This window comes from Ptiloglossa arizonensis, chromosome 2 (assembly GCF_051014685.1).
Source record: "Ptiloglossa arizonensis isolate GNS036 chromosome 2, iyPtiAriz1_principal, whole genome shotgun sequence".
NCBI classification, from domain to species: Eukaryota; Metazoa; Arthropoda; class Insecta; order Hymenoptera; family Colletidae; genus Ptiloglossa; species Ptiloglossa arizonensis.
The window spans coordinates 21,076,036-21,095,392 of NC_135049.1; the positions used below are offsets into that span (position 1 = coordinate 21,076,036).

Sequence of the window (19,357 nt, forward strand, 5' to 3'; positions counted from 1 at the left end):
GTTTTATTAACAAATTGAGATATATGTATATATAGAGCTATTAATTAAAAAGAATATTAGTTTATTTTACTTTTTGTTTTTATACGTACAAAAGCAAAAGGATTTCTATGATCTACGCGATGAAATACCTGTGCTGCAGTGTAATGTTTCTTGTACAATTGAGTAAAAATTTCTTTTCATAAATTTTACTAAAAAAAAACATATATTAAAAATATTAGATAAATAATACATCTTCGATTATATATCACGTTCATCATTTATTTATGTTTATCAAGATTTTTGTGTTATTGTTTTAATGATTTGTATACTATGCTTACAATGCTACAAATTAATATTCTTACTAATATTCACAGTAAGGAAATATGATACTGTTATACTAAACAAATATACAGTCAATCGTGATTGTTTCTTCTACGACTGTGATTTGAACATACAAATATATATCTACGAAAGAACTCATGAATGTAAAATTTAGCGCATTTATAAAATATAAATCAAAGTATTTAATTGTATTTCTAATGTTCATTTGGTATTTGTACTAAAAATTAATAGTAAAGCAGTATCATTTCTTAAAAACCTTACTAATAAAAATAGCATTACAAAATAATATCTATAAACAAAAAACACGAGAGATGATATTGTACATAAATAACTTCCTTAGAAGCGTATCTACCTCCTTTGGTCGATTTAGATTTTTATAAAAAAAAAATATTTATAGAACTATATTTTATTATGAGTAATACACAACATATGTACACACACTCACATACACTCACGCACGACGCGCACACACACACACAATTTGTGTGAAATATAAAGTGAGAAATAGGTATATATAGATTTACATGCACACACATGTATTTATAAAGCATACTTCCTCGTACTTTTATTTGGTATATGATATTTACTTTTTCATTAATTTTTTGTATGATTTCTAGTGACGATCTTTAAAAATTTCAATTCACGTAAATATACTTACCAATATCATTACAATTTAACTTATATACATACAAAATATTTACTAGCGTATGTACAGAACTTTTTGACCTTTCAGTCATCAAACAAATTTGTTAAGTCTTTATCTCTTCTTTTAATTTTGAAGTTTCTAAGTTAGTTTGTTCAGTTTCTATATTCCTTTGGTGAATGGGTGTGAGGAACACTAGCTATTGGTCCCCACCAGCCGTTGGAAGAGCACTAGTATCCCCACTACTACTTTCTACTATAAGCATTACGGTTTCAGCAGCACCCCTTACACATTCTACTTGATGACCTGCCCAATCTTTGCGTTGACAAAATGTAGAACAATAAGGTGTTCGTCTACATAAAGAACACTCCGCAAATGCTTCTCTGTTGCAATTGGCACACTAAAAAGGAATTAATTCAGTAAATCCAATTAAATGAGTGTGAAGTTACTTCCTTTGTAAATTACCTTTTTGTTATGAGTATCCGATGATGGTTGCAATCCAACAGTTTCAATAACATCTCCTCTACCTCCTAATTGAGCTACTAACGCTTGCTCTCTTCTTTGTTGTCTATTTACTTCCTTAGCTTCTTCTAAAGTACGTCTAAATTCATAAGCTAATTTTAACATTTTATTAGACATCTCATCAAGTTTTTTAAATATGTCATCGCTTTGTCCATTTTCTGTTTGATGAACACTTTGCACAACACCATCTTGATCTTGCGGTTGTTGTACAACTAAACCATCTGTTGAAACAAACTGTGGCCATACTTCTTTATCAGGTACAACGACTTCACCATCACTTTCATCATTATTACTACCATCTCGTGAATTATCACATTTAAGTTTACGCAATGGTGTATCTCCATCGGACGTATCTCTAGCTCTTTTTCTACGTTTGTATGGTGTAAAAAGCCGGACTGGACCCGTCTGAAATACAATCATTTTAATATAATTTATGAAAACAAAATTAATTACAAAATTACAAGGGAAATTCATAAATTTGGAAATCCAGAAAATTAAAACAAAAATGTGTATTTTATCTATGACACTCTTTTTCTTGGAATATCTTTAGAATGGTGAGAGATAATTTTCGATATTATTTGATCGCAATTTTGTAGATATAAAAAAAGATTTAATTTTTATCTAAAAATTCAAATCAAATCCACAACAGAAAATAGTCTAATTCTAAATTTCCAATATTAATATACTAACTGCACTGTCATCGTCGCAGCATGCTGCACAAGTACAAGAGGTAGCATGTGGCTTTAAAATTTGTTCATCTATCAATGTTTGTAAACTTCTGCCACCAAATCTAATACTACGTTTCCAATCTTTGCTAGATGCTCTACCACAAAGTGCTTCGAATTCGCTTGGTGTATACCAATCTTGTCCAAGTTTGATACATCTTCCTCTAGCTCCAGATCCAAATCTACTTTTATGTAATTCTGCATTTGTATTTTTGCACCTAACAGGCAATACTGCTAAATTAGCAGATTCTGACCAACTACATATTTGTTGTGTGTTGGCAGTAGAGACATGTATTTGTTCAGATTCATGCTCCTCTGTACTATTTTGTATCACTATATGTGTTGCTTTGAGTTCTCCATTCCAACGCAAAGGATCTGTATCCTTATCGTGACGGGGTTCACAAATAAAACCATTATCTACACATAGCATCTGCTTAAATTGCCCCGAACCAGGTAACTGAAAGAAAAGATGATACATGTCATTCAAATTTACTTTTTTACATAATTATTAATATAGAAAAAGTTCATTTTTGTGAAGTGTGTAAGAACAAAAATTTATAACATTATTATTAGTCTACATTTTTCTTAATGTTAAAGCACACCTTTGACTTTAAATTGATTTATACCATTGTATTAATGTGTAATATGAAACTTCCATTTTCATTCTTTTTTGTAGATATTATTTACTAAAAAATTGTTGAGCAATAATAACAAAAACATTCAACAAATAATTTATTTAAGACTGTTATTTTCAACAATATTACTTAAGTTGTAATAACTAATAAGGATAATATTGATTCATTTAAAATAGCTTTATTTTGTTCTTTCTTTGTTTCAAATTTATCAAAAAATTAATCCTCAAAATAATATGCAACAAAAAGATTTTGTTTTAAGAAAGTTCTCTCTTTAAGAAGTTCATATGTAAAAGATTTTTGTCTAGATCCATCTAATATTGTTGTAAACAAAAATAAACATTCCACTGAAATGGAATATGGAAAAGAGAGGTTATACTTCTCTTATTATCAGATAATTATTTAATATGGAGAGATCAGTCTTTATATCTTGCAAAAATGTTAATATATTTATTTCCTCTTGTGTTTGGACAACAAATGTAGAACTGTTTGTTGTTTCATCTTTGTTACTCAAATTTGAAATTGTCATGTACCTGTGACTTCTCAGTAAAGTTAATAACATCTTTGTGATTACGCTTTGCTGCTATAATCGTAGTAATAAAAATTGAACGTAGAAGATCCTGTTTTTCAGTTGCCACTTCTAACAGCCAACATCATTTAAACCTAGGATATGAAAAAGTAGCAATCGCAGCATCATAGAAAATGGTATTAAAGGGCAAAAACTTTTTAAATCGTTTATTCAAACTTGTGTTAAATGCTTCTAAAATGGGTTCCCAAATTAGACGATTTCAAAGTTTTAGTTTCTGAATTTCTCACAAAAAACATCTACAATATGAATTAGTTTCAGTCCAAAGAGACAACTGACTCTGTAATATCTGACATTAGTAACAATAATACTGTGGGTAAGCAAATATCTGTGTATCTTAAATTTTGGAATACTCAGATACTGGTACTCAAACAGAGGTTACAATATTGCATCAAATAATCAGTAAACAAAAGAGTGTTAGTATAAACCATATCTAAACCTGATAATCATGTCACCAGATATAATTTCGAAAATTTCAAACAATTTCACAATTATCACAAATAATTATAAAATAAAATAACATGACATTTGAAATAATATTTCAAATCATGTCGTTTCAGAAGGGTCCAAATCTACTACATATATATTTTTATTACTATGTAACGCATAATCGTAACAGAAACACGTGTCTTTGTATTGTGGTGCGTGGACAGACGCAGTCAAGAGAATAGTACCATGCATTTATACCACGATTGTATGTAAACGTTAAGTCTGAAACCCCACCTCGTCTTTTAGTAATCGTTTAATAAGAGAATCATCGAATCTTGATATAACCATTCTTTTCAGTATGTTATTGAGAGAGAGAAAGTTTCAATAAAAAGTTGTTTATTCCAACGTACCTGCAACTGGTCCGAGGTGATGACGTTGAAGGTCGTGCCGTTGGTCGAGTTCGCTACACCGATGATAGAACCAACAGGCAAAGAAACCGGTACACCGACTCCTGGAACACCAGGAACACCCGGTACCGAAGTGACGCTCGCCGTCACGGCGACGGGATGCGCCTCGTGCTCGGTCGTTAGGGCGGACGCCTCCTCGGTCTCGCTCGTCAACGGTTCGGACATGTCCGGTAGCACGGCGACACTTTCCGATGTTTGACTCTCCTCCATTTCGGCTGTTCTCGCCTCTCGCACACACTATGGCGTTAGCGCACGCTCAACGCAGCGCTACGATTTTTTGATAGCCGCTGTGATTACTCGCGATCACGGAAATTCGAGTTCTTTACTCGACGACACCACTAGAAAGTAACTACGATCAAGTCGAAATTACAAGTGTCTTATCCGACCAATTCGACAATAGATAATCGTACTTTCATTCTTTTTTCCAAGACTCACAGCCCGGAATCTTTACTCTACTTCCTTCGGTGTGCATTATAGGTACGAATCTCCGATATTGACTGCCATCTTTGCATGCTCCGAGGAGCGCTCAGTTTAAATTGTTGTCTACACGTTTCAACGTTGGAAAAGTATTAATGTAAATACGCGATATTCATTTTATCATTATCAATGATATATTGAAGGCAAATAGATAGAGGACACGAGTGAAAATGTTCCGGTTCTACGATATTACGCGGACATAGATATTTACAAACACAATGTCTTTTCTAACCTATTTTCATGCTGGATGGAACCGTTATACGTGGAAAATTACGAATTAAGCTTTCAGTCAATCAGTAATGATAATAACTTATGGCATTTATTATTATGTCAATGAGCCATTCATTTTCGTCTAAATAATACAGTTTGCTATATTATGTATTCAAATGAAGGAACGAGTAGTTTCTCTAACCACAATACAGAAGAGGTAGACAATTTAGAACAGGTAGAAGAAATAAAATTAGGTAATTATTAGTTAGTTTTGAAAATGGAAAAACCAACAGAACTAGAGTTTCTAATGTTAAATACTTTTCAGAAAATTCTTTGGATCAATATCCATTAGCATTAAATGTTCAGGATAGTGTGGAAGAAATAAAACAATTATCAACAAGTGGTACACAGACCCCTCTGAGGTTAATTAGGCTTTCTTCAACACAATCATCGTCGGATAAGCGATTTATCGACTCGACCTACTCATCGACGCGTTTTGATTACGAAACAACAGAATCTCGCGATAATGCGAAATCGTTTTCTTACGCGCCTCCTCGATGCAAGGTATTTCGTATATTTATACGTATTACTTATTAAATATATTTCTAAAGAAAAAAAAAACAAATTTTATTCTCATTTAAGACATCGGTCACTCTCAGCCGCGAGGCCACGACGCAAGCAACGCCGCCTCATCCGTCGTTAACTCTTTCGATATCCAGAACCCTCCGAGATACTCTGCAGTTGTCTACTTCGTTTTCTTCGTGCAAATCTGGACCGAGAAACGAAATATTGACCGTGACCACCGATTATGGGAGTCCATCACCCGATACATTTAGCGTATTGGCAGACACGGCCGATGGTAACGGTATATTTGATAAAAGATTAATATAAAATATAATACCTTTTATATTACATATTTATATAATTTGAATTGTTTATTCGACTAAGATAATCAAGATCTGCAAGATTCGTATGTATATACGTACTCATCGCCAAATGGAAGAGCATTGGAAAATAATGTATCCATGCGTGAAACGGATCGTCGACGATGGAGATTAAATAATTGTTTACGGTTCATGTCAACCGTAAATAATGAAGTATTAAACTTCGCATAATATAATTCATAGTTTGTTCCACAATGCGAATCGTAAAATAATAAAAAATGATTCACGGGATAGTCGGATACACATCCTTACATGAGGGACGCACCGCCTACATATTCTGCGATATGTGCCAGTCGTACAACAACGCGCAGTTGGAGGCTCTTTCGATCGACAAATAATTCGTCTTTCATAGCTCCGATACCACCACCTAGTTACGCTCAAGCTCAGGGAATTTGCCTCGCGTCTTATTCTACGGATCGATTGCTTTCAGTCTCACGTAATGAAATGCAACCGTAAAAAATGTTTTATGCATTTCACGCGAAACGTATCTTTGAGATTTATAATGGTATTTCCTTTGTAGAACCCACTAATAGATTTTGGTCGCCAAGACCTACTACCGCGATATGTCCACGATGCACCACGCTTATCGTCACGGTGATAGAAGCCCGACAATCTGCAATTACTCACGTTGCCGCGATTGCATTCTTTTTATGCGGGTACATAGATTTACTAGTTACTCGATAAAATCATAACACGTCCAAATTCAATTTCTTTCTATTCTTTGCAGATGCTGGCCGTGTTGCATGTTACCATATTGTATGAACTCGTGCAAAAATGTCAATCACTATTGCCCCATATGCCGCGTGTATCTTGGAACCTACAGACCGTGGTGACAAACGTTTGGAAAACAATTTAGAAAGTACACTTTCTAGTGTATCGGTCGAAGCATCTTGAATATCCGTTAAGGCATATTTTTCGTTTAAAAAAATACTGTGCCACTTTTTGTACCAAGAGAAACGAAAAGAACATTGTTTACAAAAATGTAATTGATTTTTAACGTCAACGAGCTTTCAAATGCATTGTCGCGTTAAAGAGATCCAAGTTGCGGCATAACTACGGTTGCATACGAAATCGAGGAGATTTGTTTAATTACAACTGTGAAAGTATAATTGCTGTCCCGACACAAACGCTGGTCGGACACAATGGTCGAGAGTTACGAGTTTATTGTCGATCAAATTTCTCGACTTTCTTTCTGCTTATTTACAAAGAAACGCTCGGCTAAAACAAAACGATCCAAGTGCAACCCTTAATTTACCGCGTGATATGCAGACCGTGTAAACATCTCAGGTATATTATCCTTCGCACTTTTCTTTTTTGTCAGTTGTAGTTGGACCGCGATAACAGTTTGGTTCCACGTTGTTTTGACCGAACGGAGTTATCTATCGTTAAAATTTCTAGATTCGCTGTGTCACCTTCAGCGAAATTTTGATATACAACCTTAACGAGACGTTACGTATAATCATGCGTAGTTATTATTCCATCACATTTCTACTGTATTTCATTGCATTGTGCGTCAATGTTGACGCGTGGAATGCTCTAAGGAGATTCACCAATTTTTGGCGAACGAATAATATTCACGTGAACGAGTCGTTACTGCGAGACGCGTCGAAGAGTAAATCACAATTAATCAACGTTCAAAATAGCGTACCGACTCACGCCAGCAGAGAAAAGCGACGTAAGTGCAGAAGTTTCTTTTGCTGATAATATGCAATACAATCGAGTAATTTCTCGTAATTGTTGCGTACAGTTTTCCCTTTGTTCACTGTGGTGAGGTTTGACAATAATATTTGCGCCGGATTAACCGGCGAGAATGGTACTTGTGTGACGACGTCAGAGTGCACGCAACGCGGGGGCATATCTAGTGGGATTTGCGCAAACGGTTACGGAGTTTGTTGCATCGGTAAACTTATTATTTTTTGTTTCTGGTAATAATAATAGGTAGTAGTATTATCACGAGATAGTAGTAGAAAAAGTGTCGTTTGCGGTTATTTCGAAATTTACGAAATCTCCCTTGCGAGGAGTTCTTATTTATGATCAGCACTGATACGGACCCTTTGGAAAGTAAGCTATTAATAATCATTTCGTTGTATCAGTAACTATGTCTTGCGGCGAAACAACTGTCAATAACAATACTTACTTTGTTAATCCGAATTATCCGTCGCTATTCGATGGCACAGAATCTTGCCAATTGACGCTCGTTAAATCGCATCCAGATGTATGTCAATTTAGGTGAGCTACTGCTTTATCTCCGGTGTTTTCTTTTGTTCGATAGAATTATTAAATGTCCTTGTGTCTTTTAGGCTGGATTTTATGGAGTTTAATATAAGAGGACCGGAAACGACTAATAACCAGTGTGTTTACGATCAATTTATCGTTTCTGGAGGCAATCCGGTGCCTACTATATGCGGAAGCAATACTGGAAACCATAGTACGTATAAATGTAATTACAACAAACGCTTTATTCGTGTCGTAAATGTTCCTTTTGTGCAGTATACGTGGATGCCGGTCTCGGGCAAACAAATCCTGTTATATTGACATTTGTTACGAGCGGGAGTTCTTTCGCTCGTTCATGGAAAGTTCGAGTTTCTCAAATTCGTTGCAATACATTGTACAGAGCCGAGGAAGGTTGTTTGCAATATTTCACTGGCATATCCGGACAAATAAAATCGTTCAATTATGATCCGAACACCGGATTGCAATTATCCAATCAGGATTACAGTATTTGCATAAGAATGGAAAGAAACTTTTGCGGTATTCAGTATACAGCGTGTCCGATTGATGGTAAGAAAGAAGATCTATAGGTAAAATCACGAACGAAGTATAGGATAAATCGGACATTCAATGACTCGGAGGCTTGCTAGTCCACTTACCGTTTATACTTTGTCTGTTGCAAAACAGAACGTTTTTTTACAAGCTTTTAATATAGTTCTGAAACACTGTATACAATCTCTAGACGGTATATTAATATTTCTAACAAGTTGTTAATGTGCCATGGAAAGGTCAAACAGTGTCGATAACCGGTGGCACTCCGGCTGCGCAAATGGTACGGAATAATGCATTTACGCTAACGGGAAACACGCAAGGAACGCAGATCGCGTCGATAACAGGTGCGGCCTGCCAAACCGACTGGTTAACAATTCCTTGTGCATCGAATTTGGGTAGAGTACCGACTGCCACAATGACATGCATCGATCGAGTATGTGGCGGTACATTCAATGCAGAGAATCAAATGTTGAACGCGTCTTCTGTCGTCAGTAAGTATACTTTGCTCGATAGTTGGCGTATTTTAAATTTATACTAAGTGATAACTTAATCGGTAAATTTAATGCAGACTTAGATTAACGAGTTACATATAGTTAAACACTCAAAAGGAAGGTTTAATTTTGTGAATTTTGTTTAGTTAAATTGTAAATGTTTTTAAAAATCTTTCAACAGTTTTGTAACATTTTTTAGACTTTGTAAATATTTCACAAATGCCGACGACTTCCATTTTTCCGCCTGAAATGATTTTAGTACATACAGAAGCAAAAATGCAATCAATGATCAACGATTACAGTGGAAATATTTAATCGTTAAGTGCGATTGGCAATGAAAGTAGGAAGTCACTCTTAATATCATTCGTGATCAAGAATCGAAGTAGTCGATGAAAGATTGGAAAATGATAAAGCCTTTGTATCCGTATCTGTGATGTATGATTTTTATGGCAAACAATATTATATAATATCTAACGTAACGATAAAATTTGTTATTTTTGCTTCTTTATAATTGCTAAAAGCAAATATGAAACAATATAAAAGATTGAAAAATAATAAATAAAACATGTGTATAAATAAAAATGTTCTTACGGAAATACATTTTTGTTATGTTCTTATTACAATTTAAAGATTAATTAAAATCGTAAATGTGAAAATAATCTTAATTGAAATTGTAATTGAACCGAAATTTTAAGTTAATCCCAATTAAAAATAATAATTTGTAATTAATGATTAATGTTTTGAATCAGTGATTGACGATTAATATCATCAGCCGATTAAATCAATGATTTTTCGACGATTAAAATTTTGAATCAGCGATTGGCGATTAATTTCATTAATAGATTAAATTAAACGTTATTTTTTTCCAACTAATCTTTTTTAATCGCAAAATTTAATCAATCGATCAATCATGATTAAACATTTTAATCGATTAATATTCAACTATGAAATGTAGCGTTTTATGCCACAATAGAAGACGTATAATGTATAATCATTTTTCAGGTACAGTGAAACCATTCAGATTAATTTTTCATACGGATAGCATCGAAGCACCAAATGACGTCGGGAACCGGGGATTTTGTTTAAATTATGTGCAACAACCTTGTACGACAAAATTAAGATGAATTCCAATTAAAAACTATTACAGGTAATTAAAAAGAAACTACAAATAAGTAACGAGATACGATTTGAAATTTATTCGCACACATTTAAGTCAATTAACACGTTTGATGTTAACAGAGAAGATGTTTCGAACGCTTTTAATTATCGTTTGTTGAACGTTTTACGAGAACATAAAACGCTTGAGATTCTAATAAATTATTCCAAATAGAAACGTTAACATCGCTAAAAGTGAAAATATGATTAACGTACTTCGTACGTCCGCCACAGTCCACGAATGTTAGAGATTGGTGAGAAAGTTACACCAAATTAACGTAACATAGTATCACAAGTAAAAATTAAAGCATGTACGTAACACAGTGGTAGGTACATCGTAAAAAGAGAAAGACGATATTATAATAAGTATACATGATGCCGTAATTACGATTATATCGCCTATATGTAATGCATCGATAAATTATTCTCTATTGTAATCTAAGATAGACTCCAAAGAATTTAATACACGTAAATATAAGTGGAAATGAATATGTTTCAGCATTCCGAGAGACTTTCATTTAATTATCTTCCTTCTACAGCACAGCCGTCAGAATTTATTTTGATTAAAAAGATTCACAGTCCTCGAGATTCCTTCTTTCCATTTCCACTCGACGAACAATGTCAATGATCGAACGAGTAAGAATAATATGGTACACTGTTCTCTAATATGTCTTATTTACGTTTACCTTAATTTTATAACACCATTTCGTTTTTAGCAATAGCCATCGTCTAATGGAACACACCTTTCGTACAATTATCGAAAATGATTATCGATGTTAAATTAAATCTCGTTAAAGGCCGTGTAATGGTTCCCGAAATACTCGAACAACACTCACTGTACGTTTCAATCGATCGTTAAGTCGATTAATTCCGTACCAATGATTATTAAGACCGTCTAAACCTGGGTTTATGATGCGATCGTCTGGTACGCGCTACTTTTGCGGATCAGATGTCGGATGTATTAACCTGTTCCAGTCGCATAATTCGGCGAGAGATTAAAGCTTTAGAAGTTGCTTTATTGCCACGAAATTTCACATGCACTTCTACCGTTTTACTACCTCGTTCTCCATAGCGATTGACGTGTCGTAAAATCGCCTCGTCAATTGTTAAACCCTGGGTTTAAGTCCCAGCGTCTTTACATCACGGTTTGTCTACCTCTTGACGCGACAAGTTGAGCGGGAGTTGACGTTTTGGGAGAACTACTCTACGAGAAGGAACTTTACATCGATTGGGCAGTCGTGTCACCTACCCGCTCGAACAATTTTATGTATAAGAACACTTACACGCAACACGCATTAAAATACTATGCGAATACTATAATGCTACGTGAATGTTACGTGAATACAGTATACCCTCGATAAGAGTATGTAGTCAGAGACCAGAGTAAATAGTGTAGAAGTGATACAATTATTTTTGCTTTGCGAGATAGAACGAGTACGAGACAGAGAGATCGAAAACGATCCAGGAACAAGACGAAGGAATGATATTGCGCGCAAACAGTGGAATGAGATAGACTATTGGTGATTCGTCGAGGCAAGAGTGAAATAGAAATGGTAATGAGAACGTCCAGAACTCATCGAGCAAGCCAAAACCAGCTCTCGTCGAGAGAATACCGTAAAACATGAACACGTGTCAGATTACAATAAATCATACTGTCAGAATTTAGTTCAACTTGCAACTTATATACAATTAAACTTATATAAAATTGTGATATACACATACATATCTCTTATCCTTTAGTAAACAAATATTGTTTGCAAATGAACTTCTGGTAACTAAATAATCGGCTTCGCGAACTTTGTAGAAGCCAACAACGAATATTTTATCACAAGCTAAATACATCGATCACGTTTGTGTATAATTTACACGTGTTATTTTTCATGGCGAAACATACATTCGGATCTCACATCGCAGGAAAAACACTGTCGACAACGAGAATTTACCGTAGTTTGTTTCTTTCTTCCATAAATGATCGTCTCTCTTATAAATTACCATTGTATAAACTACAGGTCGCGTTCCCGCGTGTAAAATAAGTAAACAAGTAATAAAAATACGAGTGAAAATTTAAAAAGTGTATAGAGTGTTATAAAATTGGTAGTCGACCGATGTGCGGTGACAATGCGATAATTTTTTTTTTTTTTTTTTTCATTATGAATCAAATTAGGTCCTTAGTTGGAGTCAGTTCACGATTGATTCATGAATATAATGATGCTAAATTGAAAGATCTTCTTGAAGGATTGTACTCGACTGGTTTAGAATTGACCGGTTCCTTGTGTGTGTAATCGTGAATAATTTCCTTCGAAAGTCGTTCAAATTTTATAGCCTGTGAATGTTCTATCATCGACAGTCTAATTCGCGAAGTATTAGCAAGTTAGTCTGCTGTACATCAAGATCAACTCGAGTGTATCGATTCTACAAATAAACGATGGATTTAATTTCCTTGGGCGTAGAACCATCGGTGACTTTTATTGTTTTTCAACTTCGCGAAGTGCTCGAAGGTAACAGATGGTACCGAGATTAAGAATCCCTCGCGGTACCGGCTCTCATGAAGTAAGTTAACAGATCGATAGGCAAGGGGAACACGATCGTCGAATTTTTCTCCGCCGAAATGCTGTTCAGAGTCTAAAAGCAATCGAACAGAACGATGATCTTTCACGTAAAAAGTATTTGATACTATGCTCGACTCGAACCTACCTGTAAATAACGAAGCTGCAACGCAGCAGGGGAATCTCCTATTACCTCCGAAGCCTCCCTCAACGCGCGGCTAGCTTTCTGTTCACCCTCGGCAGCGATCACCTGTAAATAATACGTTCCGTCTGTACTACGGTTGCACGGGCACGTCTACGTAAATAAAAATCTTCCAGAAACTGAGAAACACGAGATCTAATATGTTCCTTTTTCTCTCCACTTGTTCTGAACGTAACAAAAGACGAACCTTTGCCCGAGCTTCGCGAGCAGCTTCAGCCTCGGCAGCCATGGCTCTCTGCAACTGGACCGGTAGCCTTACGTCTTTGCTGCGGAAGAAATTCAAGAAACATGTACACAGAAATATGAACATCGTAACATTACCGTAGAAGGCATTTACAATAACCCCTTATTTTAATCATTTTTTGAAGGAAGATATCGGTGGATTTTGATGCGACCATTGAAATAAATAAGTACAGTAAATTCTCGTTGTATGATCGCCATTTAGGACCGAGCAGAACCTTACAACGCGTACAGTGAACGAAAGAACAAACGACGAATGTAAAAAAGGACGTGTAAAAAAAAAAGATAGCCAACAAAGAAGAGGGAAGAGCGAATCACGTAGTTCGCTTTCCGTACCTGAAATGATCAGCGTTCAAAATATTCTCATAAGTATAAAACAAAGATGAGAAAATTTCCGTTTACCTAAAAATGGTCCGCGTTAAAAATATTCTCATAAGTATGAAACAAAGATGAGAAAATTTCTGTTTACCTGAAAATGATCCGCGTTAAAAATATTCTCATAAGTATGTAAAACAAAGATGAGAAAATTTCTGTTCAAGTACCAGTCACCGGCTACTTTGAAGCCTTTCGCGTTTCACCGGTTTCGATTGGTGTCCACCCAGTCGGTGGGGATAACGATCGTACGACGAATCGAATCTGGCGATCGTACAACGAGAATTTACCGCAAATGCAACAATTCGCAATGGAAAACGCGTACGTACATTTCGACCCGTTCGACTTTAATTCCCCATGTATCGGTAGCCTCGTCCAAAGACACCTGGTGGTTAAAATTCAACAGTGAAACGCCTGTTGTTGCATGAACCGTAAAGACGAATTCGTGCGAAACGGTTACCTGCATGTTCCCGGATATGGTGTCACGTTCGCTGAGGATCTCGTGGAGCGGTCTGGTTCCCATGGTGTTTCGAAGCGTGGTTTGAGCCAACAGTCTGGTGCTGTGGTGAGCATCCTGGACGTTCGCGACGGAAATCGTCGCGTTGTTTACGCGATAATACACCACCGCGTCGACAGACACCGTCACGCTGTCCTTGGTTAACACCTGATGACAGAGAGATTCTCGTTAATCTCGCGTTCCCATCGTCACGTGTACACGATAGAATGTTTGTTTTCTAACGATTTCCATACCTCCTGAGGCGGAACGTCGTACGTTCGCGTACGTAAGTCGACACGAGCATATTTGTCCACGCAAGGCAAGATGAAGAAAATACCTAGAAATTCGGTAATCGATAATTACATACTATATTTGAAAAACGAACGAAGAGCTTCACCGATCTCGATGATTTTTAAATATGTTATCAAGATCGATATTACGAACAACTTTTTCCAATACGTACAATGGTCACTCGGCCTTTGTTTCGTAAAAAAACACGATACTATACATTCAGTACGCGACCGCCACTTTGACACTGCTTTTATAAACAACAGTACGGTGACCGACATCAATATACATACATGTATAATGAATGGTGAACTTATAGATCGAAGTTATCGACTTTACTATGTTCTACTATTTTCATGAGAACGTCACGGTGACCGACAATTAATATATAGCGTCCCACGCAACCGAGACGTGCTACATCCTTAAAACGTTTGTAGTTAGAAAAAACTACACAAGGTAAAACTATGAAGCATATTTTGATATTAATTTTATGCTACTACTTTAGAAGTGCAATTTACAGTCCAGACATTTATCGTACGAAGCTTTCAACGATTTTTAATCGCGCTGGAAAAGATTTATTAAAGATTTTACCAGGTCCTTTAGCACCGCCTGAGAGTAGACGTCCCAGACGAAATATCACGGCTCTTTCGTATTCCTGCACCACCTAGGGGATTACAATTGTTGTAGCAAGACGATGATAAAGATAGAAACGCGGAGGATGTAATTTATTAGTGACGTATTTTATACGAAGGGTGAATGATACGGGACGGACCGTGAATGATCGGTCATTTAATTATAGGTCGACTATAGAGAGCGGGGTAACAGGAAGTGAACGAAGACACCGTGTGGATACTTGTAACGAACTCGAATAACGGAAATAGTATCGATTACAGGGATGATATATTTTTATTTACGATACGTCGAAAGGATTTTAAAAACATCGATTCGTTAGATAGATATCAGATTTGTCAAATATCGGACGAGACAGTCCGCGAAAAATTCACATGAATAAGTATAAATGTTCGTGTTGTACCTTGAAGCAAATGAACAGGGAAAATGGCATCGTTAATATCACAAGAATCCATGATACTACCACCAGAATATTTCTGCAGGGATTAATGTTTTCTTGTACGCTGTCTTCCGCTGAAACATTGGAACATTATCTATGTACTCTTAATCTTTTAAAACAATCTTCTTTTTTTTTTATATCGATGGATCACGGATTGTTTTTATCGGTTAAGCCAATGAACGGAGTATAAAAATAGTTTTAGCGTTACTTGGCTGGGATGAAATCACCCTAAATCGTTTAGTTAACCCACCCCAAACAACAAAGGGACTAGACATCTTTATGTACATTCAGGTTGAAGTATGAGACTAAGTGTCTACTTGGATGGAAGATGTTGGAGGATCGTTCAGCCGGGCAACGTGAATAGTTTTTGTTTCGTTATTTCTTAAGCGTTTCACTTTAGCGTTCTTAAAAACATTTTGGAGGGAACAATAACGATACCTTTGTAGTCTAGAACCATGAATACTGTATACAATACACGAATGAGAGTCTAAAGAAAATTCATTAAGTTCGTTAAATATTGTATCAAAGAGTCTTAATGGTAACGCGGAACAATACACTTTATTTCATGAAGGCTCTTATTCGGAAACAATCGAATCCCCTCCCCACTCCGATCGATTTGTTTCAAATTTTGCAATTTTATAAATCCATGCAATCGTCACGGGTCCCTGTTGCAAATTTTCCCTTTCTATCGAAGGCAGAGTGAAAAAAGACGAAAGAATCGTACGGCGAAAATCGAAATAAATTATTAATAACTTTTGAACTATTGATCAAACGCTGTTTCCCATATGCCTGCTGAACGCTTCTATTATTAAGTACCCTCGCAGAAATAAAACGTTATCTTTGGCCATCTTCCGTACAATGAAGAGTTAATATTTTCCGACAACAAGGGTTTTTATTTGTAGCGGCACATTCATTAACGTTCGTACGTTCAGATGGTTCAGATCCACGGGGGATAAACTATCGCGTGTTTTCTGGAATTCGATCCACTCCACGTTCGTTCCGACACGTAAATCAATTTCATTTTTTCCCGTTGAGAAGACAGTCGGTAATCATATTCGAGTTTTGTTATTGATTTTACAAATACCTTCGACCTCTTCGCGCGCAGATCGATATAGGTACACAGAAACGTGTGTACAACCTACATTCGGGAAATTATTACTCGATAAAAGCGTCAGATCGAAACAGAAGTTGGCGATACGCTAATGTTACGTGTTCACAACGCTTTGTGCTGTAAATAACACAGATCGTGTGCATGTAGGCGTACATATAGGTCGCTTAACCGGTGAATCATTCCGATAATTAAAGTAAGCAACAGACCGTGGATGCGTAAAAAGAAACTGACAGGTCGCGTTACGTGTAACCAACGATTGGCACGAATTTCAATCAACGAACATTTCGTAGGATTTATGTCTCTGGTAAATAAAAGGAATTTTCTGATAGTTCGTTATCCGGAGACGATTATTAGATTCGATCGAGCAATTGAGCATGAATCGAGCGAATCCGCTGAAATGTCACTAAACTCGGAGAAACCAAAAGGGGATCGTTTCAAGGGGGAACGAAACGACGCAAACGGAACTCCAATGTATTATTCACGTCGCATAGTTCGTTACGAGTATTCATCTATCCATTCTATGTTTAACGACCCACATAGAAAGTCCTCGTTTTCTCCCGGTCTCTTACGTCTTTGGACGTAATAGCATGCGCGAAATGCCCAAACCCACCCTTTTTCACTTTAGCGTTCACCCTTGTACCTTTCTGTTCGTCCCTTTATTGATTTTCTCGCGAAATGAAAAGACGACGATACTTCTAAATAGTTCGCACTTCTTCTTTTTTTTTTATGCGACATTTGGAACGGAGATACCGGAGAGATTGAAACTCGAATATTGATTCGACGAATTGGTCCATTTCCTTCCCGAGGTCCGCCATTTTATCAAGGTGAATGGTGTTAGCGATAATGTATTATCACCGATAGAATACTCGCCGTACAAAGAGACACCATTTTTGCGCGCCGATTACGCAAAATACGATTACGTAGGAAACGTTTATTTCGTGGAAAAACATCGTGAATAACGAATCAGTTTCTATATTTACACGTGACACGAAAACTTATAAACGCGGCGAACAGTACGTTATTCGAACGAACAACGATCATCTCGACGAAACGGAATGCATTTCATCGTAAAACCTTTTCGATGATAGGTACTCGACAAACGTGAATCAATTTGTTAACTCGAAATATGTGTAGTCGCGATCCATTGTCTCGTCGAGCCGCGATATATACGTATCCGTTATTGCGTATCCACGATCGTGAACGTGTTTAATTTTACTTGAGATGTTTCTATCGATTCTTACCGAGAAGTAACTCGCGAAACGTGTTTATAGTGTCCAGTCATTGCGATCCATGCACAAGGTGAATGCTATACGATTCAAGTTCACCCGTGTACAGCAATGAACGATTTGTCACCACCGCGGGGGAAAAAAAGAGCGGTTTTCAGCTTCTACGAGACGCGCGGTCCGGTCAACGACACACTATTTTCGTTTAATCTGACATAAAGTTTCGTGACGCAGTGACGCTCGTGCAACCGGTTTCGCAATTTTCGGTATCGTAATTTATCGTAATACCGATGCGTTGTCTCTCTTTCGTGAAACGGTTGTGGCGTACACGTTTCTTTAAAACTCGATATTGACCTTCAACGTTTCCGCGAACCGATATATTACTTACGGCGCGTAAAAGAAAATTTGACCTTCTTTACACTTAAGTAATATTTCATGTCACACCAGACACGGCTCGATTTATGGTATACGTACTTCGATCCTGCCGAATTTAACGCCACGTACACGTAAGCGTAACTTCTCGATAATTGTCACAGCGGATAACTTTGATGAACTTTACAGAAAACTCGACCGTGTTTACCGAACGCGCGCGGTTCATTTTTTCAATCGCAAACGTTTCGTGTACCCTGTTGTAACTTTGAATGTACTCGCGCCCCGTTCGGCTTCATTTTCGCTCAATCTTGCAATTCGTTATACGTACAGAGGGATTTCCGTCCCCTCGACAATAGTAAATTCTCGATCACTTACCGCCGATGATGCGATTTTGTATATCATCCGGATGCATGTTGATGTGCATCGTTGATCCGTTCCCATTGCTTACACTTGCCATAGGAATAGATTCAATTGGGCTCACACGGGTTTCGAATTTCGCCACCTAAATTACCAAAACCTAAGCACATACTATGCGATAGAAATGGAACGATGGTAAAAGAACGACCGCTTGATTCGCAAATATTCTCGAATACGTTCCAAGGAACGAACGCACGTTTTACCCGGTAGGAAATATTGATCGTTCTTCGAAGAGTATAATTTTCTGAAAACGTTCAATTTACCCAAAAAAACCATACACGTGGTTCACAAACGTATTGTCGTGTAAACACTTTGTATCGCGATGTTTCTTATCGAGACGCAATATCCGAAACGTTAACGCGATCTATCTATCCACTCTCGACAAAAATCATCTAACATCGTTTAACGGGTTACGGATAGAGTCGTGATACATCGGAAGCTGGATGTCGGAATAATAACAGGATAAGCAAGATTCTTCCGGTAAAACTTCACCCGATAACGCGGCGTATCGTTCCAAATTTCTCCAACGTGAGACAGGAAGGAAAACAATGCAGCGTAAAGGGAGAAACACGTAGTCACCTTGCGTTGATTGTTGCCTGCTGTTGAAAGAACTAACAAGTCGAATGAAAGGAACGTCGCGTTGCCGTGACGCTTTA

At 36.7% G+C, this 19,357-nt stretch overlaps 4 protein-coding genes across 5 annotated transcripts; 2 read left to right on the forward strand and 2 right to left on the reverse strand.

The window, feature by feature from the left end:
- Positions 1–470: 470 nt before the first annotated feature.
- On the reverse strand, positions 471–4,793 carry Deaf1 (deformed epidermal autoregulatory factor 1). The gene is made up of 4 exons (XM_076327968.1): positions 4,269–4,793; positions 2,177–2,668; positions 1,430–1,891; positions 471–1,364 (listed from the first exon to the last, which is right to left on the reverse strand). Exons 1-4 carry the CDS (start codon positions 4,533–4,535, stop codon positions 1,164–1,166), a joined length of 1,422 nt encoding a protein of 473 aa, XP_076184083.1. The 5' UTR covers positions 4,536–4,793; the 3' UTR covers positions 471–1,163.
- A 194-nt stretch (positions 4,794–4,987) lies between these two features.
- LOC143155337 (uncharacterized) lies at positions 4,988–6,246 on the forward strand. Its single transcript, XM_076327961.1, has 4 exons — positions 4,988–5,266; positions 5,338–5,576; positions 5,655–5,877; positions 5,961–6,246. Exons 1-4 carry the CDS (start codon positions 5,179–5,181, stop codon positions 6,125–6,127), a joined length of 717 nt encoding a protein of 238 aa, XP_076184076.1. The 5' UTR covers positions 4,988–5,178; the 3' UTR covers positions 6,128–6,246.
- Positions 6,247–6,816: 570 nt separating this feature from the next.
- On the forward strand, positions 6,817–10,951 carry LOC143155335 (uncharacterized). The gene is made up of 9 exons (XM_076327957.1): positions 6,817–7,243; positions 7,355–7,631; positions 7,704–7,856; positions 8,050–8,185; positions 8,257–8,384; positions 8,447–8,737; positions 8,956–9,210; positions 10,213–10,357; positions 10,450–10,951. The coding sequence occupies exons 2-8, from the start codon at positions 7,418–7,420 to the stop codon at positions 10,332–10,334; spliced, it is 1,299 nt and encodes a 432-aa protein (XP_076184072.1). The 5' UTR covers positions 6,817–7,243; positions 7,355–7,417; the 3' UTR covers positions 10,335–10,357; positions 10,450–10,951.
- On the reverse strand, positions 10,384–19,341 carry LOC143155336 (band 7 protein AGAP004871). Of its 2 annotated transcripts, none has more exons than XM_076327959.1 (10): positions 19,281–19,341; positions 18,660–18,786; positions 15,543–15,652; positions 15,101–15,173; positions 14,476–14,558; positions 14,186–14,389; positions 14,055–14,110; positions 13,301–13,379; positions 13,060–13,161; positions 10,384–12,987 (listed from the first exon to the last, which is right to left on the reverse strand). In XM_076327959.1, the coding sequence occupies exons 2-10, from the start codon at positions 18,739–18,741 to the stop codon at positions 12,883–12,885; spliced, it is 894 nt and encodes a 297-aa protein (XP_076184074.1). In that variant the 5' UTR covers positions 18,742–18,786; positions 19,281–19,341; the 3' UTR covers positions 10,384–12,882. The 2 variants fall into 2 exon arrangements, with proteins under 2 accessions (XP_076184074.1, XP_076184075.1); XM_076327960.1 differs by having other exon boundaries at positions 18,660–18,801; positions 19,281–19,313.
- Between the last annotated feature and the right edge of the window lie 16 nt (positions 19,342–19,357).